Here is a 23,451-nt window from a genome sequence, read left to right as displayed (position 1 = left end):
AGACCCCATCATCGAAGCCTGCAAAGAGTAGGAGCGTGGTAACTAGTAGAGGTCAGTATCAGTATTAGCTATTAGTTAGTCATCTTATAAGCTGTTCATTCAGATAAGATAGAAAACGACAATAACTCTCTATATAAGTTGGGCAGGAAAACCTCACCTTTCATCTAGAAAGATCTAATCACCCACATTTACCTCAGCGGGCGCAACTCCAACCAACCTACGGAAAGTAGGTGCGGTGAAGAAGGCCCTCTTAGCGTCTGCTGAGCCATTTCTCTCACTTCTGACAGGGTGAACAGCGTACATTAGGAAGAGTTGTTACACGTTAAAAATAAATAAGTTGATTAAACATTGAAACTTTGCACTCCTAGCCACGGAAACGTTGAAGTCCCGCCAGGTCACTCAGCACGCTTTGCAAGGCATTAAAGTGGCGATGGGGTGAGGGCAAAAGGGAGAGAGGGGAGGTGACCACACGTACCGGGGGTGCCAGATAGGGAAGCCTCCAGCTTGACGGCCAAATCATTTTAAAAAGCGGCATTTTCCCCTCGTCCCTTCGGCTCCCCTCCTAGAGAGCTGGACAGTCACACTCCACGTCCCAGAGTGAGCGAGTCACAGGCCTGGGCCCGCAGGGGAGGAGCCTGCCGCTGGCCCCTAGGAACCCTCCCTCCCGTGGGGGGCGAGGTCTCCTTCGCCCCGCAGACCCCGCCCCGCCCCGGCTCCGCCCCTCGGCCGGTGGCCCCGGGGCGACAAGGGGAGGAGCTCGGCGTCTGGAATCGCGCAGCGCACGGGATCGTGCCCCGCAGCCTGGTTCCCGGCCGCCGGTCGGAGCCTGCAGTGCAGTTCGCGGTAAGTGAGTACGTCGCGGCCCGACCGACGTCCGGCCCCGGGCGGGAGCGCCGGCCGCCCTGACCCCGGCAGGGTGGGCGCGAGTCCGCGGCGCCCCGGGCACCTTCCCCGAGCCTGGACTGCCCGGACTGCAGCGCGCCGGGCGGCCCGGGGCGGGGATCTGGGGAAGGCCGAGGGGAAAATCGGGGACTAGTTCCTGGGGACTGACCCCTTTGCCCTGTCCCCAGCCTGTGCTGAGCCGAGGACAGGTCTTGGGGACTGGAAATGGCTCTCCTAGGCCTTCTTTGTCTGGGCTGTGCGGGCCGCCCAGAGTCCACGCTGAGACTGTTCCGGCCGACTGAACTGGGGAGTCCTAACCTCAGGGAGGGTGTGCGGGCCTCACCGGGGAGTCCTCGCCGAGCTGGGGGTGGCGGGATAGGGAAATCCTCAGAGGTTCTGACAGATGGGGGAAAACACACCAAGTGGTAAGAGGAAAACGGAGTGCGGGGGGAAGAGACCCTCGATGGAAGGGGTGGGGATAGAGCCCATCTTAATAGATTCAGAGATCCAGGAAGGAGCACGGGCTGCCTTTACTAATTCAGCCAGCACATCAGAATGGCACATCTTCCTTCCTGCCACATACATAACCCTCCTTACAGCGGTGTGTGTGTGTGTGTGTGTGCGCGCGCGCGCGCGCGCGCGGGTGTATGTGTGTGTGTGTGTGTGTCTTGGCGGGGATGGGGGTAGGGAGTCGGGGACAGCCTCTAGGGTAGCAGTTCTCAAACTTTTCTGGGGGCGGTGCTCAAAAACCCCTTTAGACTCTTAAAAATCAGTATACTAAGGAACTTTTATGTGGGTTATATATTTCAATATTTGCCAAATATAACTAAAACTGAGAATATTTTACTATATTTAGTAATGCATTTAGACATAATAGTGGACGTATTGTACATATCTTTATGAAAATAACCATCCTTTACAAAACAGAACGTTACTGAGAAGAGTGACATTGTACTAATTATATTTTTGCAAATCTCTTTAATGTCAGGTTTAAGAGACAGCAGCTAGATTCTTTTTTTGTTTTTCATTTGCTTTTTCATCAGCTAGATTCTTATATCTGCTTCTGCATTCAGTCTGTTGCAGTATTACATGTCATATAGCCTCTGGAAAACTCCACTGTGTACTCTGGAAAATGTGAGAGTGAAAATGTCAAATAGCATCTTGGCATTGTTACGAAAGTGGTTTTGACTTTGTGGATCCCTAGAGTCCCCTGCACCACACTTTGAGAGCCACCGGTGTAGGAAATGCTTCAGAGGCTTAAATCATTGGGCCTGCTTCTTGTTTGTGATCCTTCCTCTGAATGGGAACACACACCACACCATGCATGGATGGTTAACCTCTGGTAGTTGCAACCAAGCTTGACCCCACTCTGGAAACCAAGAACTAGGTCCCCACATAAGACATGATGAGCCCTGCTGGCCTCCTGAAAACTGGCAAGGCTCTCAGATGCCTTTGGTTATTTCTGTTCCTGCAGAGGTGACCTGTGCGTAAGTCCAGACTGTAGCAGTGATGTGGCACACAGGACCCACGCATTTGGAGACGTGCCCATGGGGACCCCATGCCAAGTGTGGAGGGGTTTGTGTGAGAGTTTGCAAGTGTTTGAGAAGTGATTTGCAAAAGAATAGGGAGGCGTGTTGTTGCCTTCCTGTCCTCCATGATCATTTCTGTTGGTGGTTGAGCAGCCTTGAGTTTATTGGAATATGACTGGTGAATAAGAGCACCCAGCCTTGGTGCTCTTTCACTTTCCACTTTCAGAGGGGTGTCCCTGTGAGTGGCCCTTCCTCAGCCTCTGCCAGAGCCCAGTGCCCTGCATGCTGCTGTGTGGTAGGTGGGATCACTCACTGGATTACTTCCGTGGCTCCTTGTTCTGTCAGCACAAATTCCAGATAGAAATTACATACATATTTAGCCTTATAAATGTTTGGAAGACAGACATACCAAACTATCAACAGTAGCCAGTTCTGGACAGTGGAGTCAGAAGGAAGGCAGGGAAATTATCTTTGTTACTCTTTGTGGTAACATATGTCTGCCTGCCTTGCAGCATTCATGTATTGCTTTTACAACCTGAAAACAAAACAAAAAACTAAAATCCCAACAACCTATATACTTTTTCAAGGAAGATAGGATTATTTCTGTTAGAATGTTACCATCACTCCCTCTTTCCTGATAAAACAAATTACTGCATCCTATTTCTAAACTAGTATATATGATACTAGTATATATTAACTCAAAATAATATTGAGAGAGAGAGCCCTCTCAGACCAAAGCATTTTACTGAACAATATTTGTTTGACATAAGCCCCTGTCCAAGGTTAGAAGCGCCAGATCAGACTTTTTAAAAAAATTTTTTGAATTTTATTTATTTTTTTATACAGCAGGTTCTTATTAGTTATCCATTTCATACACATCAGTATATACATGTCAATCCCAATCGCCCAATTCATCACACCACCACCCCCCCCCGCCACTTTTCCCCCTTGGTGTCCATATGTTTGTTCTCTACATCTGTGTCTCCATTTCTGCCCTGCAAACTGGTTCATCTGTACCATTTTTCTAGGTTCCACATATGTGTTAATATACGATATCTGTTTTTCTCTTTCTGACTTACTTCACTCTGTATGACAGTCTCTAGGTCCATCCACACAGATTAGACTGTTTTCTAATGGACTACCGTGCAGCCCTTAAACTGATGTTGTAAAATGCTGTTTCATTAAATGCCATGAAGTACAGTTTTAAAATTGAAAAACATGTTACCCAAGACTGTTTCTCTGTGATCCTACCGTGACGAGAAAGCATGTGCATGTATGTACAGATGTGCACACGCGTGGACAGAGGCAAAGGATGTGCCAAACGCTGGGTGGTTTTTCTCTTGGAGGCGGGGTACAGTGGCTTTTTAATTCTCTTCACTTTGCTTATTAATATTTTCTAGCAAGTACTAAACAAATATTAAAATTGACTTGACCGGACTTCCCTGGTGACGCAGTGGTTAAGAATCCACCTGCCAATGCAGGGGACACGGGTTCGAGCCCTGGTCCGGGAAGATCCCACATGCCACGGAGCAACTAAGCCTGGGCGCCACAACTACCAAGCCTGTGCTCTAGAGCCTGCGAGCCACAACTACTGAGCTCCCGCGCCACAACTACTGAAGCCTGCGCACCTAGAGCCTGTGCTCCAGAACAAGAGAAGCCACCACAATGAGAAGCCCGCGCACCGCAACAAAGAGTAGACCCCCCTCGCCGCAACTAGAGAAAGCCCACGCGCAGCAACGAAGACCCAACGCAGCCAAATATAAATAAATAAAATTAAAAAATTAAAAAAAAATTTGACTTGACCAAAAATAACTCCTACAGTTATTTGTACATTGAGGGCAACATAGTTGGCTTCGTTTTTCTTAGACTGACTTAGCACCAACTTGGCCAGTAGCAGACCCCTGCTACTCCCTTCCTCCCAGTGGAAAATTGAGAAAGAAGTAAGGAGCGAGAGGCATGGGGAACCGAAAAGAGCCCTTAGTTATGTTGTGCAGTGTCTACTTCCGCCTGGGGAGTCAGCTCCATTCTCAGCCTTGCCCATTCCCTCCAACTGACCTAGAGGTTAGAATGTTCTTATCGGATCAGCACCATCACCTGAGAAGCCATCAGCTGACCAGACTGAATGGCCTTCATTTCTTTTTTAGCCATTTTTAATGGAAAATTGCAGACATCCAAAGAAGTGGAGAGTATAACTGCCCCCCCCCCTGCTTCAACAATTATGAACATTAGCATTTGACCAATCTTGTTTCATCGGGACCTTTCCTCAAACTCACTTCTTTTTTTCCCTCTTCCAGGAGTTAGTATCTTGCCAGGCAGGCTTCGAACACTTGCTGTGTGGTCCCCCTTCTCTGCTTCTGCATTTCCTCTCCTCTCTGCCTTCTAGGCTAAATCAGTCTTCCCTCTTTCCTTCTTCCAATTCTCCTCTGTTAAGCCTTTCTCAACTCCCTTAGTTATAGCTGTCACTTTCCTCTGACCTCTCTTATGACCCTTAGCATATTATAGTTCTTTGTGAGTTTATCTCAGTCTCCTTAGATCATAATCTTCATGTAAAACAAGATTTTCCTTATCTCCCTTTCTCCTATGCTACTTAAAAATGCTTTATGCAAAGAAGATGCTCAAGAAATAGATGCTAAATTAATTTAAATTGATTAAGTTCATTGGAGAAAAATTTTGATTACAAAAGAAATGCATTATGTTCAAAGGAAAAATTTCAGGTATTGCCTAGGACCACGAACATTTTATCTCACCTGCAAGATTTTTAAAGATTTTAAAGAACTGCAACAAAAAGAGTCTTCAATTTGAGCCAGTATAAAGAAGACATCTTTTTTTTTTTTTTTTTTTGAGGAAAATGGTCTTTATGGTCTGTTGTCATTTTTTTCACATATATCTGGAGCGTTTAGGTCTTCTCTTATTCTAGAATGCTTTTTTTCCCTTGGTAGGGAAGAGTGACTCTGACAACATTAGAATATCTATTATGTTTTAAGATGTAGGTTTAAATCTTCAGCAGAATAAACTGGCTATGTTTAGGGTCCACACGCCCCATGAAGTAAGTTGGTATCAATCTCATGAATAACGGCAGCTCATAGGTATAGAGTTGCAGCTCATAGGTATAGAGTTGCTCCCGGTGTTCACCATCTCTTCATCTATTGCCTCCTTTAATTATCACAGTGGCCCTTGTGAGCTGGGCAGGGCAGCGCAGGGCAGCTGTTGTTGCCTTAAATCTGCAAAGAAGTAAACTGAGGCTTAGGCAGATAGAGGGAATCTTGTCTACGGCAGAAAGTGGCAGTGTCTGATTTTAAGCGTAGATTGGAAACCAAAGGGCTTTGGGATTGGATGTTGGGAACATGCAAAGATGGGAAACTCTCTCTCTCTAAGCACTACATATATTTGGGGAGCCAGACCAGGTTCTCGAAGTAAGTATGCATATCCCACTGCGTAGAACTATCAAAGTGATATCACACTCTCTGAGCCAATCACTTCCCAGATTCCTCAGGTTCTGCTTTAGTCTTTGTCATAGAAGTTAATCCACTTTCTGATGAATTGGCAAGGCTGCCGTGCGTGCGTGCTGCTAGGGTTCTCTCTCATTCTCTTTTCGTGACTTAAGAAGAAATCTGGGGAAGCCCATCTTTGAACAGTGTGAATTGCCTGAGCTGTTACTCAGACTGACGTGTATGGAACACTTAATTATTCCTTAACCTCGTCATTCTTTCATGACCATTACTGTAAAATTACAAAGCAAATTGTACACATTGTGGCCTAGTTCATGAAGAAGACATGTTGGTCGAAGAAAGTGTCCTCCGACAGGATTGCCAGGTTTGAATTTTTGGTTGAGAAGCGGAGAAGTGAACAAATCATTGTGGATAGTCGGTTACATGCAAGAGCTACACAGATACGCGCAGGACAGTTCTATAATAGTGGTGGGATAAAGACCAGCCTCCAGACTGGTCTTAGGAATTGCTGTGTTTCATAAAAGCCTTATTTGCTTAGATAAGGAATCAGTTACATTTTAAGGGTTGGTGATGCCTGGTGATGGGTTTTTGACATCAACCCATACTTTAAAAGTTATCTGTCTTACAAATTTTGCCAAAATCAAGGATATTTTAGGGGAAATTAGAGGTTGACTATCTAGTCATCGCATGTGTACCTTAGAGTTTGAAGACTGTTTTAAAGTGCGATTTAACTTTTTTAATCCATTTGGTTAATGTGGGTTTTTGGATGAGGAGTGGCTATAAAATGCTATGCCTATTTGGAAGCAGCAGGGTGCGAGGAAGTTGGCCCTGACATCAGGGGCCCTGGGTTTCACTCCCAATCTGGCCACTTACCAGCCACAGGGCATTGGCAAGTTACCCTCTCTGATCCTAAGTCTTCTCATCTGTATAATGGGATGGTAGTCCCTATCTCACAGTTGCTAAGGGACCATATTAGACAATGTGGATAAGGTATCTGGCACTCCACAGGCACTTGGCACATGTCAGCAGGCTGCAGTGCCTATGGAGTGATATAGCACTCATGGCAGAATGCCTGTCCAAACTTCTCTCAGCCCAGACCTCCTGAGCTCCTGGCACATATATGCTGCTGCCTGCTGTTCCTCTTCATCCCAAATTCCCCATGTCTAAAACCGACATCCCGGTTCCCACTGTGGTCATTGGCTCTGCCAGTTTGCCCAAATGAGGAATACAGGAGCTATCCCAGATCTCTCTTTCTCACCCACCCTCAGTCCATTCTCCTTTCTTAACTCTCCCTGGGATTTATTGCCCCTGCCCCCTTCTTCCGACTTGATGACTGTAATAGCACCATAACCTGCCTCCCTGACACCCATCTAGCATCCTTCTCCCAAGTCAGCTCTTACCACTACCAGAGTGATCTCTGAAAATCAAATCAGGTCTTGAAGATTCCAGTTTAGAATCTTTTAATGTGCTTCCTTGTCCTCAGGATAAATCCGAGCCTTTCTGCGAGGTCCCTCATGATGTGGACCCCGCCCCTCCCTTTCCCTCTCCTCTTACCCTGCCCGTCGTGAACCCTGTCCTTCGTCCACATGGAACTGCTTTATGGCTCCCACAGGGTCACGCTTCCGCACCTTTTTTTTTTTTGCGGTACGCGGGCCTCTCACTGTTGCGGCCTCTCCCGTTGTGGAGCACAGGCTCCAGACGCGCAGGCTCAGCAGCCATGGCTCACGGGCCTAGCTGCTCCGCGGCATGTGGGATCCTCCCGGACCGGGGCACGAACCCGTGTCCCCTGCATCGGCAGGCGGACTCTCAACCACTGCGCCACCAGGGAAGCCCTTCCGCACCTTTACATGTGCTGTTTTCTCTGCCCGGAATATTTTTTCCCCAACTCCTTCCCTCAGTGTAGTTCTGGAAGGCTTGTGCATGGCGTGCCTGTCCCTGGAGGTCTTCCTGACCCCCTCCCATGCTGGATTAGGTGCTATCCCTAGATGCTTCTTTTTTTTTTTTGCCTGCACCGTGCAACGTGCAGGCTCTTAGTTCCCCAACCAGGGATCGAACCCGTGCCCCCTGCAGTGGAAGCTCGGAGCCCTAACCACTGGACCGCGAAGGAATCCCAGCACCCCTAGGTGCTTCTTTATCGCTCTCCATCCACTGCTGCTGTAGCATGGACTGCTTGATAGTCTCATAAACTCCTGACCAGTCTGTGTGTGACTGAAGAGCAAGCGGACTCATCTCTTTTTCCCATCAATGTCAAATCAGTGTCTATCAATGTCAAATGTATGAATGAATCTGGGTCAGTCCCTTTTCTTAGACAAGCCGGCGAGGCCCACGTAGTAGATGTGTCATGGTCGAATGCTGCTCTATTACTTGTCACATCTTTGACCCAATGAAATGGCCATTGCGTGTAGATGCCATGCCACTCTGTGGGCCGCTGAGATGGGACTAGAGCATCATTGCTTAAGAGCTGGGCTTAAGGCCAGATGAACGTTCCCTCCATCTGGGTTGAGTTCCCTCTCAGCACGCCTGCAGTCTGGCTGCAGCTTCCCAGCTCCTAACCACATGGCTATACCACTGCGGGGAAAGAACGTGCTGGTCAGAAAACAGGAGCTTCAGGTCCTCCCGGCAGCTGCCTTTCTTCTCAAAAACCAAGAAACATAGGCTTATACCGCAAGCTTCTGGGAACTCTATTAGTACGAGTCATCATTCTTGGGTCTGAGCAGTGCTGAAGTGGGTTGGGGTAGATGACCTCAGAAACATGGTGAATTCATGGAAAGAAATGCTGCCCTGTGAGACCTCCGGCAGCCTGACACCCAGCCTTTCGTGGTGACACTCTTTCTAATTCCTAAAATTTGAGTTAGAAAAGTTTGTTACCAAGGATCTACGAGATGAGTTTGGAGCTTGAGGAAATCACGCCACTCTTAAAGGATGGCTATCGACGAGGCCTGCTCTGTAATGCTAGTAACAACTACAGTTGCTGCCCCCTCGCACCCCCTACTCTCAGGACTTAGATGCAGTAGGACTTCGGGGCTCTGCAGGCATCATTTTTGAAGCCCTGCTGGCAATGGTGGGTTGCTGCAGGGTAGGGGACCCACAGTCTGAGAAGGGGCTGAGGACTAGCCTTAAAGAGGAGAGGATGGAGCTTCCCTGGTGGTGCAGTGGTTGAGAGTCCGCCTGCCGATGCAGGGGACGTGGGTTCGTGCCCCGGTCCGGGAAGATCCCACATGCCGCAGAGCGGCTGGGCCCATGAGCCATGGCCGCTGAGCCTGCGCGTCCAGAGCCTGTGCTCCGCAACGGGAGAGGCCACAACAGTGAGAGGCCCGCGTATTGCAAAAAAAAAAGAGGAGAGGATGAGGTCAGGAACTGAGGACTGGCCAGGACACCTGGTTCTGAGGGGGTCCTGCCCTGCTTCTTCCTTTACTTTCTGGACAAATGTTTCATGACCCCACAAAGACTTTCCTTTCTCAGTGCATCTCTGGAATAATAAATCTGAAGTTCAGCAAGACTTTTTGTGAAACTCTGTTTATATTAGTTCATAGTGATACCAGAAAATAAAGGTAACTATTTCTGTTCTTTGTTGTTTGTGCTACTGCAGTTAATTTAAAATGAGCTTAAAGGATGTGTCAGGCAAGTTTTCTCTTTTGGGAATTTCATATGATGTTGTGCTGTCTTGGCCACTGAGCACAGCACAGTGCTGGGGCAGGGGCTGCTTGATCAGACAGTGCCGTGGTCACGGCTCTGGTCCCCCAAATCCTGACTATTACCTTTGGCAGTGGCTATGGACATCTGCTGAGTGAGTCATGATCATTTTTATGATACATCCTGAAAATTTCCAGTGTTACTTAATGAAGTTCAGGGAAACAGAAGGGTTAGATTTCAGGAAGGTAGCTACTTTTTAAATGACAACCTAATGTTTTCATATTATGAGTTAATATCTTACCAAACCTAAATTCTGATGTTGGAAATGTACAATTTAAACCAAGTGTAAAGTTAGGAGAGTACTTTGTAGTTTGTCCTTAGTCAGAGTTCCTACAGTAGCTGACTCTACCACTCCCCACCTCAATCTTTTCCTTTTCTGCCCTCGCTCACTCTGGCCTCCTTGCCTTCTCTCAAACCCACCTCAGGACCTTTGCACATGATCTGACCCCTCCTCAAGATTGCGCTGAGCTTGCCCCCTCACTTCCTTCAAGCTTGTTCTCAAGTGGCTCCGTATCATTGAGGCCTTCTTTGATCTCCTGATACCCTTCACGGCGACACTCCTTAGTGCCCTGTCCTGCTTTATCCACAGAACTGGTCACAGTCTGACGTTCTGCTTCTATGTTTGTTTATTGTTTAGTCTATCTACCTCCACTGAAATGGAAGCACCATGAGGGGGCTTTGTCAATTTTGTTCCCGGGTTCATCCCTGGTGCCTAATACAGTTCCCGGCACATATTACACAGTTAACATAAATATGTGTTGAACAAATGAATGAATGAAACAGAATTTTTTCACCCAGAAGGGACTTTTTAGATCATCAAGTAACCTTATATTACAGACTGGGAAACTGAGGCACAGAAAGGTTATTCAGAATAAGGCACATGTGGCTTATTCAGAATGAAACTGAATCATTTAAAAACTGTTATAGCTCTTTTTAGAACTCTGGGAATATATGTGGAGCATTCTGGTCAGTGGTCCAGGATGAGACAAAAGAGTTAGTGAAAACAGACTGATAACTTAAAATTTTAGCAAAAAGTGACAAGTTATTGTGTGATGGCAAAGCTTTTTGAAAGCAGAGTCTTGTTGACTTTTGTGGTATAAAGTGCACTTTGCATTAATTAGTGCCCAAGAAAAATGTGTTGATGGATTTGGTTATACTGTTCATAAAGTCATTCTTTCTCTAAGACCCTCCTTCTGCACTGAGACAGGAGGGACAGGGGCAAGGCACAACCTTTAAAAGAATGACATATCCTGAGGATACGACAAAAACTCATTAAAACCAACTAGGTCCAAGATGGCAGAAGATTTAACTTCCCGTATACCTTGAGCCTCATTATACACTCATTGTAATATATTAGCATATGCTAAACAACACACAGACAGGCACCATGACAGTTCTGAGGCCAACCATGAAAGGCCAAAAGGTGGGTGGTGCCCTAATTCCTGGAAATCCCCGCCCCCTCTCCAAGATAGAATATTCCACTCGTTAGCCATGAAATTGCCCAGCGCATAGAAACTAACCAGCCCCACATTTCAGGGGCTGCTCTCACTTTCCAAGAGGACCCCAGCCCTGGGGCTGCTTCTTTCTGTGGAGTGTGTAGCTCTGTAAATAAACCCACTTTCACTTTACTATGGCTCACTCACTTGGCCAGCCATCCCAAGGACTCTAGGCCTGGGACATGACCATTCTCTCATGCCCCATTTTTCCTACAACAGTACTACTCTTTTTCTGTTTTGTTTTTTTTTTTCCTTTCTTTCTTTTTCATTCTCTCCCAAAATATACAATTGCACTTATGGCTTTAAAATTCTTTTGGTTACAAGTATCACATTTAAGAGATTTTTGTGTTGTTTTTGGTGTGTGTGTATTTTTTTTTTTCAATACTTTTATGAACAGCTAAGAAGATCAAAGAAGTGACTTGGTCTCTGGGAAAATTCAGAGCTATTCAGCTATTCCATTTTTCCAGATGCATCTGCATCAAATAAAGCAAAGAACTAATATTTCTAGCTCTCCACTTTGTAAAAGAACCGAGTTGACAAGCCATGGTGGTTTGAGGGCCTGAATGGTTCTGACCTCAATCTTGTTTATAGACATCCTTGGAATCTCACTTTTGACAAAAAGTTGTTTATAAGTAGCATGATGTTTAGATACACAACAGTTTGGGGGTGGGACCAATTAATTTCTCTTTAAACAGAAAAAAATGAAGCACAGCTAATCTTTTTAGTGAACTGAAGTAAACCCTAAAAGATGCAGTGATACTGCTTTAACTTTGGAGTTGGAAGCCATGAAAATTCAGGGAGGGTATATTTAGGAAAATGTGAGAAGAGAAGAAGAGAGGTGGGTAAACCACATGAATACAGAAGAAACCTCTTTCTGTTGTTAGCATAGATTTTAAAAAAATCTACTCTTGTGTCTTTAGATATCCTAAATAAACAATTCTGAGGGTGTGTTGTCTGTACTTTAGACCACACAGAGCAGTGATTCTCAACTAATCGCCTGAAGGCTCTTTCAAACTATCCAAACTCTCCAGGAAACTAATTACACACAATCTCCACCCCACCCCCCAACTTTATTCTCCCCATCCCATTACTGAGGGGAATTCTGCTGCCCAGGGTTACGCCTGTCCTCTGCTCTTTCCCACTGATGCGTGGAAATCCTGTGGTTGGTGGTAGGGCCCATTCATATGCATGCCTCTTTCTCTATCATAAGACAACCTAAGAAGATTCAACTCCGACAGCATAAGCAGCTAAATCTTAGATTTATCTACTCCAAAGGCTGGAAAAACACCTGAAAACGTGACTCTTATTTTATCTGATCGTTGGCATTTAGCTAAAATCAGTCGACTATTCCAAACATCTCTACAAATCTGGCTGTACCAAACAGGCATCATGACTGTCAGCTGGGGTATAGTCCCAGGCGATCCTCTAGCAAGAGAAGTGATTTAGCATTGTACTACCCATATGCTGTACTCGGGCTCCCTCACAAAACCCATTTGCAAGACTGCTGCCTGGGCTTGGAAATGGTCTGGGTTACAGGTAGCAAAGCTCACTGACCCCAGTGGGGATTTTGCCTGTGAGGTAAGCTAATTGGTCACTTACTTTGCTATAACCAACTAGGTTCACAGTGCACCTGAGCATGGGGTCAAACTGTGCATTAGATTTTAGGGCTCCCTTCAGGTAAAGGGGAATCTTACAGACTGCAAGTCTCAAGATCAGGTAGAGGCCACAGGCAGTCCTTGCCTCTCCAGGACTACAGAGCTGAGTCTCATCCACAGGAACAGTGCAGTGAAGTCCCCTCGGAGATGAGAACATTTGGTCACCAGAGGCCATCTTAGTGACCCTCAGTTTGCCCTTTCTGGCAGACAGGGAGTTTACCAAAGAAGAAATTCAGATTCTAACAGAGGGATGGAAAGGTATTCACCTTCACTAGCAATTAGAGAAATGCCCAAGGTTAGCTTTTTAATCTCTCAGTTTGGCAAAAGGTAAAAGACCAATTATGTTGCCTGGTTTAGGCACCTTCATTTACTCACTGCTTCAGAGAAGGGTCATAAAATTGGTACAGCCTTTCCCTGGCAACCTGGTGATGTGCAACCCAATGGACATATCAGATCCTTTCACCCAGCTGTCCTACTTCTAGGAACTGAGAGCTACGAGTTTATTTTAAGGAAATGGATTAAGGAGCTATTCGAAGAAATGTATACAAAAGTTGCAAGCGGTATTTGAATGTTAGTACTTGGAAACAACCTATGTATTTTAATAATAAGAGATTTAAATAAATTATATATCTGAATGATAGATTTTTATGGTGTAGTTAAAAGTGATATAAAATATCACATGATGGCTCTATAAAGATGTTTGTGGTCTACTGCTGAGTGGAAAAAAAAGCAAGTTACAAAACAATGTGAGGTCTAATCATTTTTTAAAAATCCAAGTACATTTAAAAGTCATGTTAAATGAAACTCCAAACCATGGTATTACAGGTGACTTTCATTTTCTTCTTTTTGTTCACTTGCATTTTCTTTTTTTGTGTGTGTGAGTTGTGTTTTTTTTTTAATTAGGTTCTACTTCTATACATTAGTGCAATCTGATCATACAGTATTTGTCTTTTTCTGACTCATTTCACTTAGCATAATGTCTTCGAAGTCCATGTTGTCACAAATGGTAGGATTACCTCATTTTTTATAGCTGATTAATAGTGTTTCCACAATGAGCATCTATTTTTAAAATTTTCTTTTAGGGACCTCCCTGGTGGTCCAGTGGCTAAGACTCCATGCTCCCAATGCAAGGGGCCCGGGTTTGATCCCTAGTCAGAGAACTAGATCCCACATGCATGCTGCAACTAAGACTTCGCATGCCACAACTAAAGATCACACATGCTGCAACTAAAGATCACACATGCCACAACGGAGATCCCAGGTGCCCCAACTAAGACCCAGCGCAGCCTAAATAAATACATAAAAATTTTGTTTTTAAAATTTTCTTTTAATGTATTTTTCTGATCTTTTTTCTAAATTGAAGTGTAGTTGATTTATAACATTATATAAGTTTCAGGTGTACAATATAGTGATTCACAATTTCTAAAGATTATACTCCATTTATAGTTATTATAAAATATTGGCTATATTCCCTGTGCTGTACAATATATCCTTGTAGCTTGTTTATTTTATACATAGTAGTTTATACCTCGAAGACCCCTACCCCTGTCTTGCTCTCCTCCCTTCCCTCTCCCCAATGGTAACCACTAACTTATGCTCTATATCTGTGAGTCTTTTTTAATACTCACTAATTTGTTTTATTTTTTAGATTCCACATAGGTTATAACTGGTCTCATTTTTTAATTGAGTTGTTTGTTTTTTGGTATTGAATTGTATGAACTGTTTATATATTTTGGATATGAACTAACCCCTTATTGGTCATGTCATTTGCAAATATTTTCTTCCATTCTATAGGTTGTCATTTTGTTTTGTTCATGTTTTCCTTTGCTGTGCAAAAGCTTTTAAGATTAATTAGGTCCCATTTGTTTATTTTTGCTTTTGTTTTCTTTGCTTTAGGAGACAGGTCCAAAAAAATATTGCTATGACTTATGTCAAAGAGGGTTCCATCTACGTTTTCTTCTAGGAGTTTTATGGTTTCTGGTCTTACATTTAGGTCTTTAATCCATTTTGAGTTTATTTTTGTATATGGTGTTAGAAAATGTTCTAATGTCATTCTTTTACATGTAGCTGTCCAGTTTTCCCAGCGCCACTTTTTGAAGAGACTGTCTTTTCTCCATTGCATATTCTTGCCTCCTTTGTTGTAGATTAATTGACCATAAGTATGTGAGTTTATTTCTGGGCTCTATAGTCTGTCCCATTGATCTAAGTGTCTGTTCTGTGCTGTTTCTGTTTTGTTATATTCATTCATTTGTTTTATTCTTTAGATTCCACAGGTAAGTGATAACCTTTCTCTGTCTGATTTATTTCACCAAGCATAATACCCGCCAAGTCCAGTTGTTACAAATGGCAAAATTTCATTCTTTCTTATGGCTGAGTACTATTTCATTGTATATCTTCTTTCTCCATTCATCTGTTGATGGACACTTAGGTTGCTTCCATATCTTGGCTACTGTAAAGAATGCTGCTTTGAACATCGGGATGCATGTATCTCTTCAGATAAGTGTTTTCGTTTTCTTCGGGTATATACACAGCAGTGGAATTGCTGGATCATGTGGTAGTTCTGTTTATAGTTTTCTGAGAACCTCCATACTCTTTTCCACAGTCGTTGCATCAATTGACATTCCCACCAATAGCGTACGAGGGTTCCGTTTTCTCCACATCCTCGCCAACATTTGTTTTTTGTGGTCTTCTTCATGGTAGCCATTCTGACAGGTGTGAGACTGTGGTTTTCATTTGCAAAACCACTGACATTGTGGTTTGCATTTCTCTGATGATTAGCAATGTTGAACATCTTTTCATGTGCCTGTTGGCAATCTATATATCTTAACTTTACTCTGTATCTTTCTTTTTTGTGTTCATTTGCATATGAATGGTATGTGGGTCTGATATTTACATCAACAGAATTGATTTGTCATTCCTCTGCCTCTCTTGGAATAAACTAGTCATCAAGAGCAGTTAAAAACTTAACCACAGGTTGTTTTCCCAAAGTTTAGCTGTCAATCAGTTCTCTGGAATTTTGAACCACGGAAGGTTCAGTGAATGATTATAGAACTAACTCACAAAAGTGCCAGAAGACTGTGATACGCCTAAGTAGTACTTTTTTCAACTCTACTTACGAAGGATTTTAAGGTGTTTTTGTTTGTTTGTTTGTTTTCTCTGCCAGAAATTTGCTTTTTTACTGGAGGGAAAATCAGCTATATTTCTCCTGGTGCTACCACTTATAATCCTGTGACCCCAGGCCATCAACTTCTTTTTAGGGACTCTATTTTCTCATCAGGGGAATGTTGGTCCCCTGATGTAGTCCTAGGTAAAGTTCTTTAAGGTAGGCTCACCATTCTCTGATTTATCTCATTACCTCCTTAGCATCTAAGATCAAAGTGTCCCTGGCCTGTGGTGACGGATCAATGCCAAGCCACACATGTACAAGTGAAGGTGCCTCTCCAAGTAAGTCACATGCCAGTGTCCTAAATTGAGGCCAAAGGTCAGTTGGCAGCAACACTGTCTGTGGCTGGAGAGGATCCCCAGCACTGAACTCCCTCAACCTTTTTTACTGGGAGCGTAGTTCATGTGTTAAGTGTCTCAGATCTGCCTGCCTGTGCCTACTATTTAGTATTTTTAGTAATTTACTTTAAAAATCTGGTGTCCAGCACTCCCTTCCCCACCCCTACTCTTCGATGTACAAAATGTATCTGTAAGGATCATGCCAAGTCACCCAGCTGGTATTTCAGGATGGGTTAGCTTTGAGAGACACCGTTTTGCTACCAAATAATTATCTTTTCTTTCCGAATGTGAACAGAGGTAGTGAAGAGTTTCAGAGATGGTGCAAGTGTCTCTTTTTGGATTCCTTTTCTTTGAGAACTGTCCATGGGTCCCACTTGATTCAGAGGCCAGGCAGATATCAGCAGTCCTAGCCTTCTCAACACAAGCAGGAAGGGCAAGTTCTGAGTGAGCTGTAAACTCGCTGCTTAAAAGATATCATTTGCCCTTCTTTGCTTTTTTTTTTTTTCTCTTTTTTTTTTCCTTTGCCTCCATGCAGTACCACCTTATTCTGTGGAACACAAGAGGCAGCAACCCGAACATATTTCCATGCATACTAATTCTTCCCTCTTCCAAAAGAGAAAAAAACCTAGGATGACACTCCACCCTCTCCCCCCAGATCCTCTCTGTTTGCTCATTCCTCTCTTTTATTAGTATTGAATGGGGATTAGACAAAACAGAAAAAAAGGCAGGAACAATGCAGATAAGAAAGGAATTGAAACAGTCTGTGCTTTCTGTGGTTGTGGAAGTAGACAGGATTCCCTGGCCAGTTGGTGGCGTTTCTAGCAAAATCACAGATCTTGGGATAATTTGGGGTAATACTCAAGGTTTGGGGATGGGCTAGGATTCTGGCCAGGGTAAGGCAGACCTAGGTACATTCACAATGCCTAGATTCTACTTTGTATCTGGACTGTTCCCAAACCAAAGATCTTTCCCCTCACACCCTGCTTGGCACGTGGTTGTTTTGGCTCCCTCTTGGGATTACTAAAGCACTGGGAACTCCTATAAGGTCATTTGAAACGAGAGTGATAGAATGAGTGAAACTGTGGAGTGGCTCTGATTTCCAGAACCCAGCAGGCTTATAAGGGGGTGGTGGTGGTGGGGGGAGGTCCATTTCCCAACTTCCAAGCAAAACCAGTTTGGGGTTGCAAAAACACAGCTCCTGTTGCTTTCCACTGACCTGTGGCTCAGAGTGGCAAGGGACATGTGACAATCAATGCCTGGCTCAGGCCACTGTGCTGGGTGACCCCTAGAAAGAAGGAAAGGCAACTCTAGTATTCAAAACTGCCTCTTGGAGGAGGATTTCTCAGGCCCATGCATCTCCTGGCTTTTTTCAGCTCTGGGGGTTGGTTGGTGACCTCCAGCCAGCGCCATCTTCAAACCAGGAGTTGCCACACCTGGAGAGGCAGCCCCAAGGGGCTGGTGGAAAAAGCCAGAGTTCAAAACCTAGCTCTGCCTCTTACTGGATGTATGCCCTGAGGCGAGTTTTTCCATCTCTCTGAGCCGCAGTTTTCTCAGCTGTAAAATGGGAGTAATGATAGGCTGGAATTTACAGAGATGTTGCCAGAGTTATAGAAGATGGTATGAAGCACTTGGCACGCACTGATACTTAGTAATTAGTCACTGGCTCTTCTCTCTCCTAACTTCTGCAAGTATAATTTCCTTCATTTATATAGTGAAACTACACAATTATCTAGTCTCTAAGGAAAAAAGGAGGCAGATGGAGAGTGCTTTTATACGACACATTTTCTACAAGAGCCATACTGGTCACTATATCCATCCTGAAATACCAGCTGGCTTTGTAGGGTGGTAGGAACAGCAGGAATTGTGTAAGGCTTCCAGAGTTCTGCCAGGGCATTTATAAGGTATGGGGAAGCAAACTGACACGTTGTGTCCTGTGTCCTCACTGCATCATGGCAAATATGGGTACAATTTGGCAACTGGTTTAACCATAGAATTTTGGCAAACTGAGCCCCTTTAGGGATGATTCAGTGACTTAAGGCTTTTGAAAGATATGAACAGACCACCGTGCCCAGTTCAGCGAGGGGTTCCTACCACTTCCGGAGTTTCCCGCCTGAGTTTTCTCTCTGTAGTTACCTCCCATTCCTCCAAAACATCTGCCAGGCTAAGTTAGAACACAGGTCAGGTAGTGCCCCTCAGGCATGTTTGGTTTGGCCATTGTGCTGCAGGCCCACTCAGTAGTTTAGAAAAGTCTAGTTACTGACATTTATAAATCAAGAATGTTCGTATAGAAATCCAGATTGCCAGCCTCGCTTGAAAACTTGGCTCTGTCCACACTGGGCTGGCATATTCCAGCATGCAGCCCGCGGCTGGAGCCAAGTGGCTGCCGCTCCCTTAGCCGGGCAAACGTTGCCCAGGCTGCCAAGCCCCCGTGCTGCCAGCTTCACTTGTTCAGGCCCCCTTCCTGAACCGTGTGGTTATTTTGGTTGCGATTCACTCCCCCTCTCAAACATATTCTTTCCATGGTACCTCCCTGCTTTCTGAATCAAGTGTACCTTCTTCACCTGGTCCTCCACGGTGTCCAGCAATGATTCTCAAACTGGACACGTGCTAGAGACACCTGGGAGATTGTCGAATTCCTGGCGCCTCCCCCAGTCCCTTCTGATTCGGTAGCTCAGCGGTGGGACTCGGGAGCCTATTTTTAACAAGAAAGAGCCCCAGGTAATTCTACTGCAGATGATCTAGAGCATGCCCCAGCATCCCGTGCTAGGCTTTCTTTAGTTTCAGTTCCGGAATTCCTAGAGACGTCAGTTGGCCTTCCCTCTCCCCCACCAAATGGCAGCTCCTGCAAAAACCACGTGGGACTAGGGGAAAGAGGCGATTCCTAGTAAAAAGGTGCTCGGCAGACCACCGCACTCTTCCTTCTCATTCTCTCACGCCTGTTGCCGTTGCCCGGCTCATGCCATTGTCTCTGCACTCGTAACTCCAGGAAGGCAGGGGTTGCTTCTCACTCAGCTGCCTCTCCCCAGAACTGCCTGGCACTGGACTTCAGACACAGTGGGTGTGCTCATCATCTGTCTCTTTTAAGTTTTTAACTAGCTTTCAAGCAGTTATATTTGTACAGTTAAAAATGCAAATAATACCAAAGGATATACAATGAAGCTGAGTCTTTCTCCCAATCCTGACTTCGAGGCCGCTGTCCCTCTTAAAGGAACCAGTCTCTTGTGTCTCAACGAAGACATGGGCCTGTCTATGGAGACAAGGCCCACTTGTCACTTTTTATCCCCACAAACAGTCGTTTTCTGTACAAATGGTCCTCGACTCACAATGGTTTGACTTACAATTTTTTGACCACTTTGGTGCAAAAGCAATAGGCATTCAGTAGAAACACACTTTGAATTTTGATCTTTTCCCGGGCTGGTAATATGCGGTGCAATACTCTCTTGTGACGAGTCCCAGTCAGCCACACGATCAGGAGGATGAACAACCAACACCCTTACAACCATTCTGTACCCAGACAACTACCCTGTTTTTCATTTTCAGTACAGTATTCAATAAATTACATGAGATATTCAGCACTTCGTTATAAAATAGGCTCTTTGTTAGATGATCTTGCCCAAATGTAAGCTAACGTAAGTGTTCTGAGAATATTTGAGGTAGGCTAGGCTAAGCTGTGATGTTCAGTAGCTTAGTATATTAAATGCATCTCAACTTACGATATTTTCAGTTTACAACGGGTTTATCAGGGTGTTACCCAATCATAAGGTGAGTAAGATATTGTACTTTGTTTTCATCTTATAGTAATATGTTGATCATTCCATATCAGTCATCCCCAAAATAGGTTTTATGAATATTTATTCATAAAAACCTTGGATTAGATAGGGGAATGTTACTATTATTATCTTAAAATTAAGACTATTGGAGAATGGATCGATTAAAAGACTTTTGCCCAAGGGGTAGGACTAGAAAGCAAGTCTTCCGACTTCCACCCCAGAGTGTTTTGCTCTAAGTTATATAGTTATTTGAAATCGCTGTTTATCTGTGTGGTGGAGGCCAGGAACACTGTCCTTTCTTGTTCACCACTTATAATTTATAAAAAGATAAGGAGAGGGCTTCCCTGGTGGTGCAGTGGTTGAGAGTCCGCCTGCCGATGCAGGGGACACGGGTTCATGCCCCGGTCCGGGAAGATCCCACATGCTGCGGAGCGGCTGGACCCGTGAGCCATGGCCGCTGAGCCTGCGCGTCCGGAGCCTGTGCTCCGCAACAGGAGAGGCCACAACAGTGAGAGGCCCGCGTACCGCAAAAAAAAAAAAAGATAAGGAGAAATTCTGCCCAGAGCTGGGGTAGAGGGTCTTCTCCAAACACATCTGGGGAGTTTGGGCCTTTATGCCACCACAGTGTACCTTAAAGATTGCCTGATGTGAACTCACTCTTGCTACCAACTCAAAAGTGAGTTGGGAAGACTTCCAACTAACAGGTTTATCTAAAACGCTGCAGACACAGTTACAACAGAAAACAGCTGCTTTCAAGTCCGCTCTTCCAGAGTTCGAGTTTTATACGATTGCACAATGTCACCTGCTCCAGACCTCTTAACCTCCTATCAAGCAAAACATGAGTCCAGCTCAGAGGTCTGTCCACATATTCGAGATTCACCATGCAACACATCCTTCATTTCCCTTCTTCCTCATGACTTATCAGTGCAAGAATTTTGGAAAGTTGTATACAGATAAGGCAAAAGAAGTTTGGAATTGTATGCACCCTTGAGAGGTGAATCCTAGCTTTCACAAATAGCTTCACAGAGCCCACTTTCTCTGCTAAGGATATCATTTTTTATTCATTTATGTCCCACCTTTCCCCTACTCTGAGAAGATAAGTGATTTCTTGAAGTGAATGTATCATAATCGTTAAAGAGGGCAAACACTCATTGAATAAATAAGGTCCAGCTTTGAGAGTAGAAATTAAATGTTCTCTGTCCTTTTCAGGGACACGTGGCCATCAGGAATAATGAGCAACCCATTTGCACACCTCGCTGAGCCTTTGGATCCTGCACAACCAGGAAAGAAATTCTTCAATTTGAATAAATTGGAGGATTCAAGATATGGTAGGTACATGGCTCTATGATGTAAGTGCTCTGATAGTAATTGGAATATCATTTGCATAATAAGTAAGCTACTTAATAAATTAGGCTTTAGGAGAGTTGGAAGAGGGAGTAGCAGAGATGGCTGAATGGTCTTGGGTTAACCACACAAATACACACCTTTCTTACATTGCTCGTTTTCAAGTAGATAATAATGATTATATATATGTAACATTTACATAACATTTAGTATAGAGAGTGTTTGTACATATATATTGTTTAATCTGAATAACAACCCTATCATGTTATGTTTAGAAACATAAGAAGTCCTGAGGAAGCTGAGGCCCAGAAAGAGTAAATGATATGATTAAATAACAACTATGTAGGTAGCAGAAGAGGATGAAAACACAAGCCTTTTTTATTCCAACTCCTATGCTTCTCTACCTTTGTAGTCTTGCCTTTTCTGGATAATACTGGTAAATAATTCTCATGTATCCGGATGGACCATTTCTTTTATAAACAAAATAACTTTTCTTAATGAATTACCATTGTTTTATTCTAGAAAACACAGTTACCAATGACCACACTACATGGTGTTTAGGGGTTTATTTCCTTTGAAAGATGTATCTGACTATTCTTTAGTCTTATTATAATAATTGTAAAGGGGTTATCTTCTCATTTCTTAAACACTAGGTTTCATAAGAAATACTACTGTATGTGTGTGTACTTGCTAACAGTAATACAGTAAATTATCTAGACTCATGTCTTTCATGATGACTTAAGGAAAATTCTGTTACTGGATTCCAAGGCTAGGCAACCATTTATTATGAAAGATTTAAGTGTAATATTTTCTTTTTGCCTAGGCTGTTGGTATTTTCTAGTACTGAATGTCTCCTAAATCCATTCAATAGTCTTATATTTTAAACTGTTGGAATCAGTTTAAATTTACTCTCTTTCCCTGCTGGAAGAATAGTGTGATGCCTTGTATCAAGTTTGTATGGAGTTTGGCTTTAGAGAGCTCTTATAATAAGATGTCTCATGGGTTTGGTTTTGTTATACTTTCTCCTTTACTCCTAGGACGACTACCATTTTCTATCAGAGTTCTCCTGGAGGCAGCCATTCGGAACTGTGATCAATTTTTGGTGAAGAAAAATGATGTTGAAAATATCCTAAATTGGAATGTCATGCAGCATAAGAACATAGAAGTGCCGTTTAAGCCTGCCCGCGTCATCCTGCAGGACTTCACGTGAGCCTCATGTCACTTCACTCTGTTTTTCTCTGCATCCCTTGTCAGCCTTTAAAGAAAGCTTCTTAAAAGCAAAAATAAAAAACACAGTGACTGTATAATTTTTCACTCAACATTCAGAGACGGTTGAAAGCAAAAGAGGGCAGTCATCCCAGACGGGAAGAGATAATCTCAGGCAAATCAGGATGCATACTCACTCCACCTTTTCCAGTGGCAAAGATCTTTGTCCTTGGTCTTCAAGATCCTAGTTCTAAGTGTACTAGCAAAAGTTGAAAGAAACAGTATGGAGTGGAGCTATCTCGGAATCTTTTCGCCCCTATGTCCTATCACCCAAGGAGCCAGGTTTCAAACAGCTGTCCTTGGAACGTTGATATGTGTCACCTGAGGGGAGATACGTAGTTCACAAGGCGTGATGTGTTGCTGTTAAGCCTCTGTTCACATCCTGCTATTCCCAGGAATTGCTCCCTATCACAGCTTCATTTTGAGACATTACCGTTTCATTTTGAAATGATGTTATTTTATTCCTTCTGGAGAGCAAATTTCATTTTTTTTAGAGGAAAGATCACCCAAATTTTATTCTCTAATAAAAAGGAAGCATTCACTTAGTATAAATTTGATTCACAGCCTACTTTTCTGAATTATATCCATTCCTTTAAATTTGGTCTGAAGTTGAAGGGTGTGATCCGTATATCTTGTACAGGTCTTTGTCAGCCCACCATATGAAAAGGGAACAGTGATGGCAGAAAAAGTTCCAGAATTTTTAATTGCCAGCTTTCCCACAGCTTCTCTGTTTAGACCATATTGGCTGTGACCTTCAATGCAGGGATAAAATTGCATATAGAGATACCACTCAGTCGCGGCACTTATTACTGATGTGATTTCTGCTGAAGGGAATGTGTTTAGACACTTTCACTTTTCTAACACAT

The 23,451-nt window shown here is 43.9% G+C and overlaps 1 protein-coding gene across 1 annotated transcript in view; it reads left to right on the top strand.

Moving 5' to 3' along the window:
* The first annotated feature begins 742 nt into the window (after positions 1–742).
* ACO1 (aconitase 1) overlaps positions 743–23,451 on the top strand; it is a 59,802-nt gene continuing 37,093 nt past the window's right edge. Inside the window, exons 1-3 of the mRNA XM_029201813.1 lie at positions 743–843; positions 21,185–21,303; positions 22,357–22,525. Coding sequence (XP_029057646.1) covers positions 21,207–21,303; positions 22,357–22,525 — 266 coding nt within the window. The 5' untranslated portion in view covers positions 743–843; positions 21,185–21,206. The remainder of the gene's footprint in view (positions 844–21,184; positions 21,304–22,356; positions 22,526–23,451) is intronic.

The sequence above is a fragment of the Monodon monoceros genome, unplaced genomic scaffold, assembly GCF_005190385.1.
Source record: "Monodon monoceros isolate NGI ecotype Baffin Bay Population unplaced genomic scaffold, NGI_Narwhal_1 Super_Scaffold_5, whole genome shotgun sequence".
In the NCBI taxonomy this organism is placed as follows: Eukaryota; Metazoa; Chordata; class Mammalia; order Artiodactyla; family Monodontidae; genus Monodon; species Monodon monoceros.
This window is presented reverse-complemented; position numbering and strand designations above follow the sequence as displayed.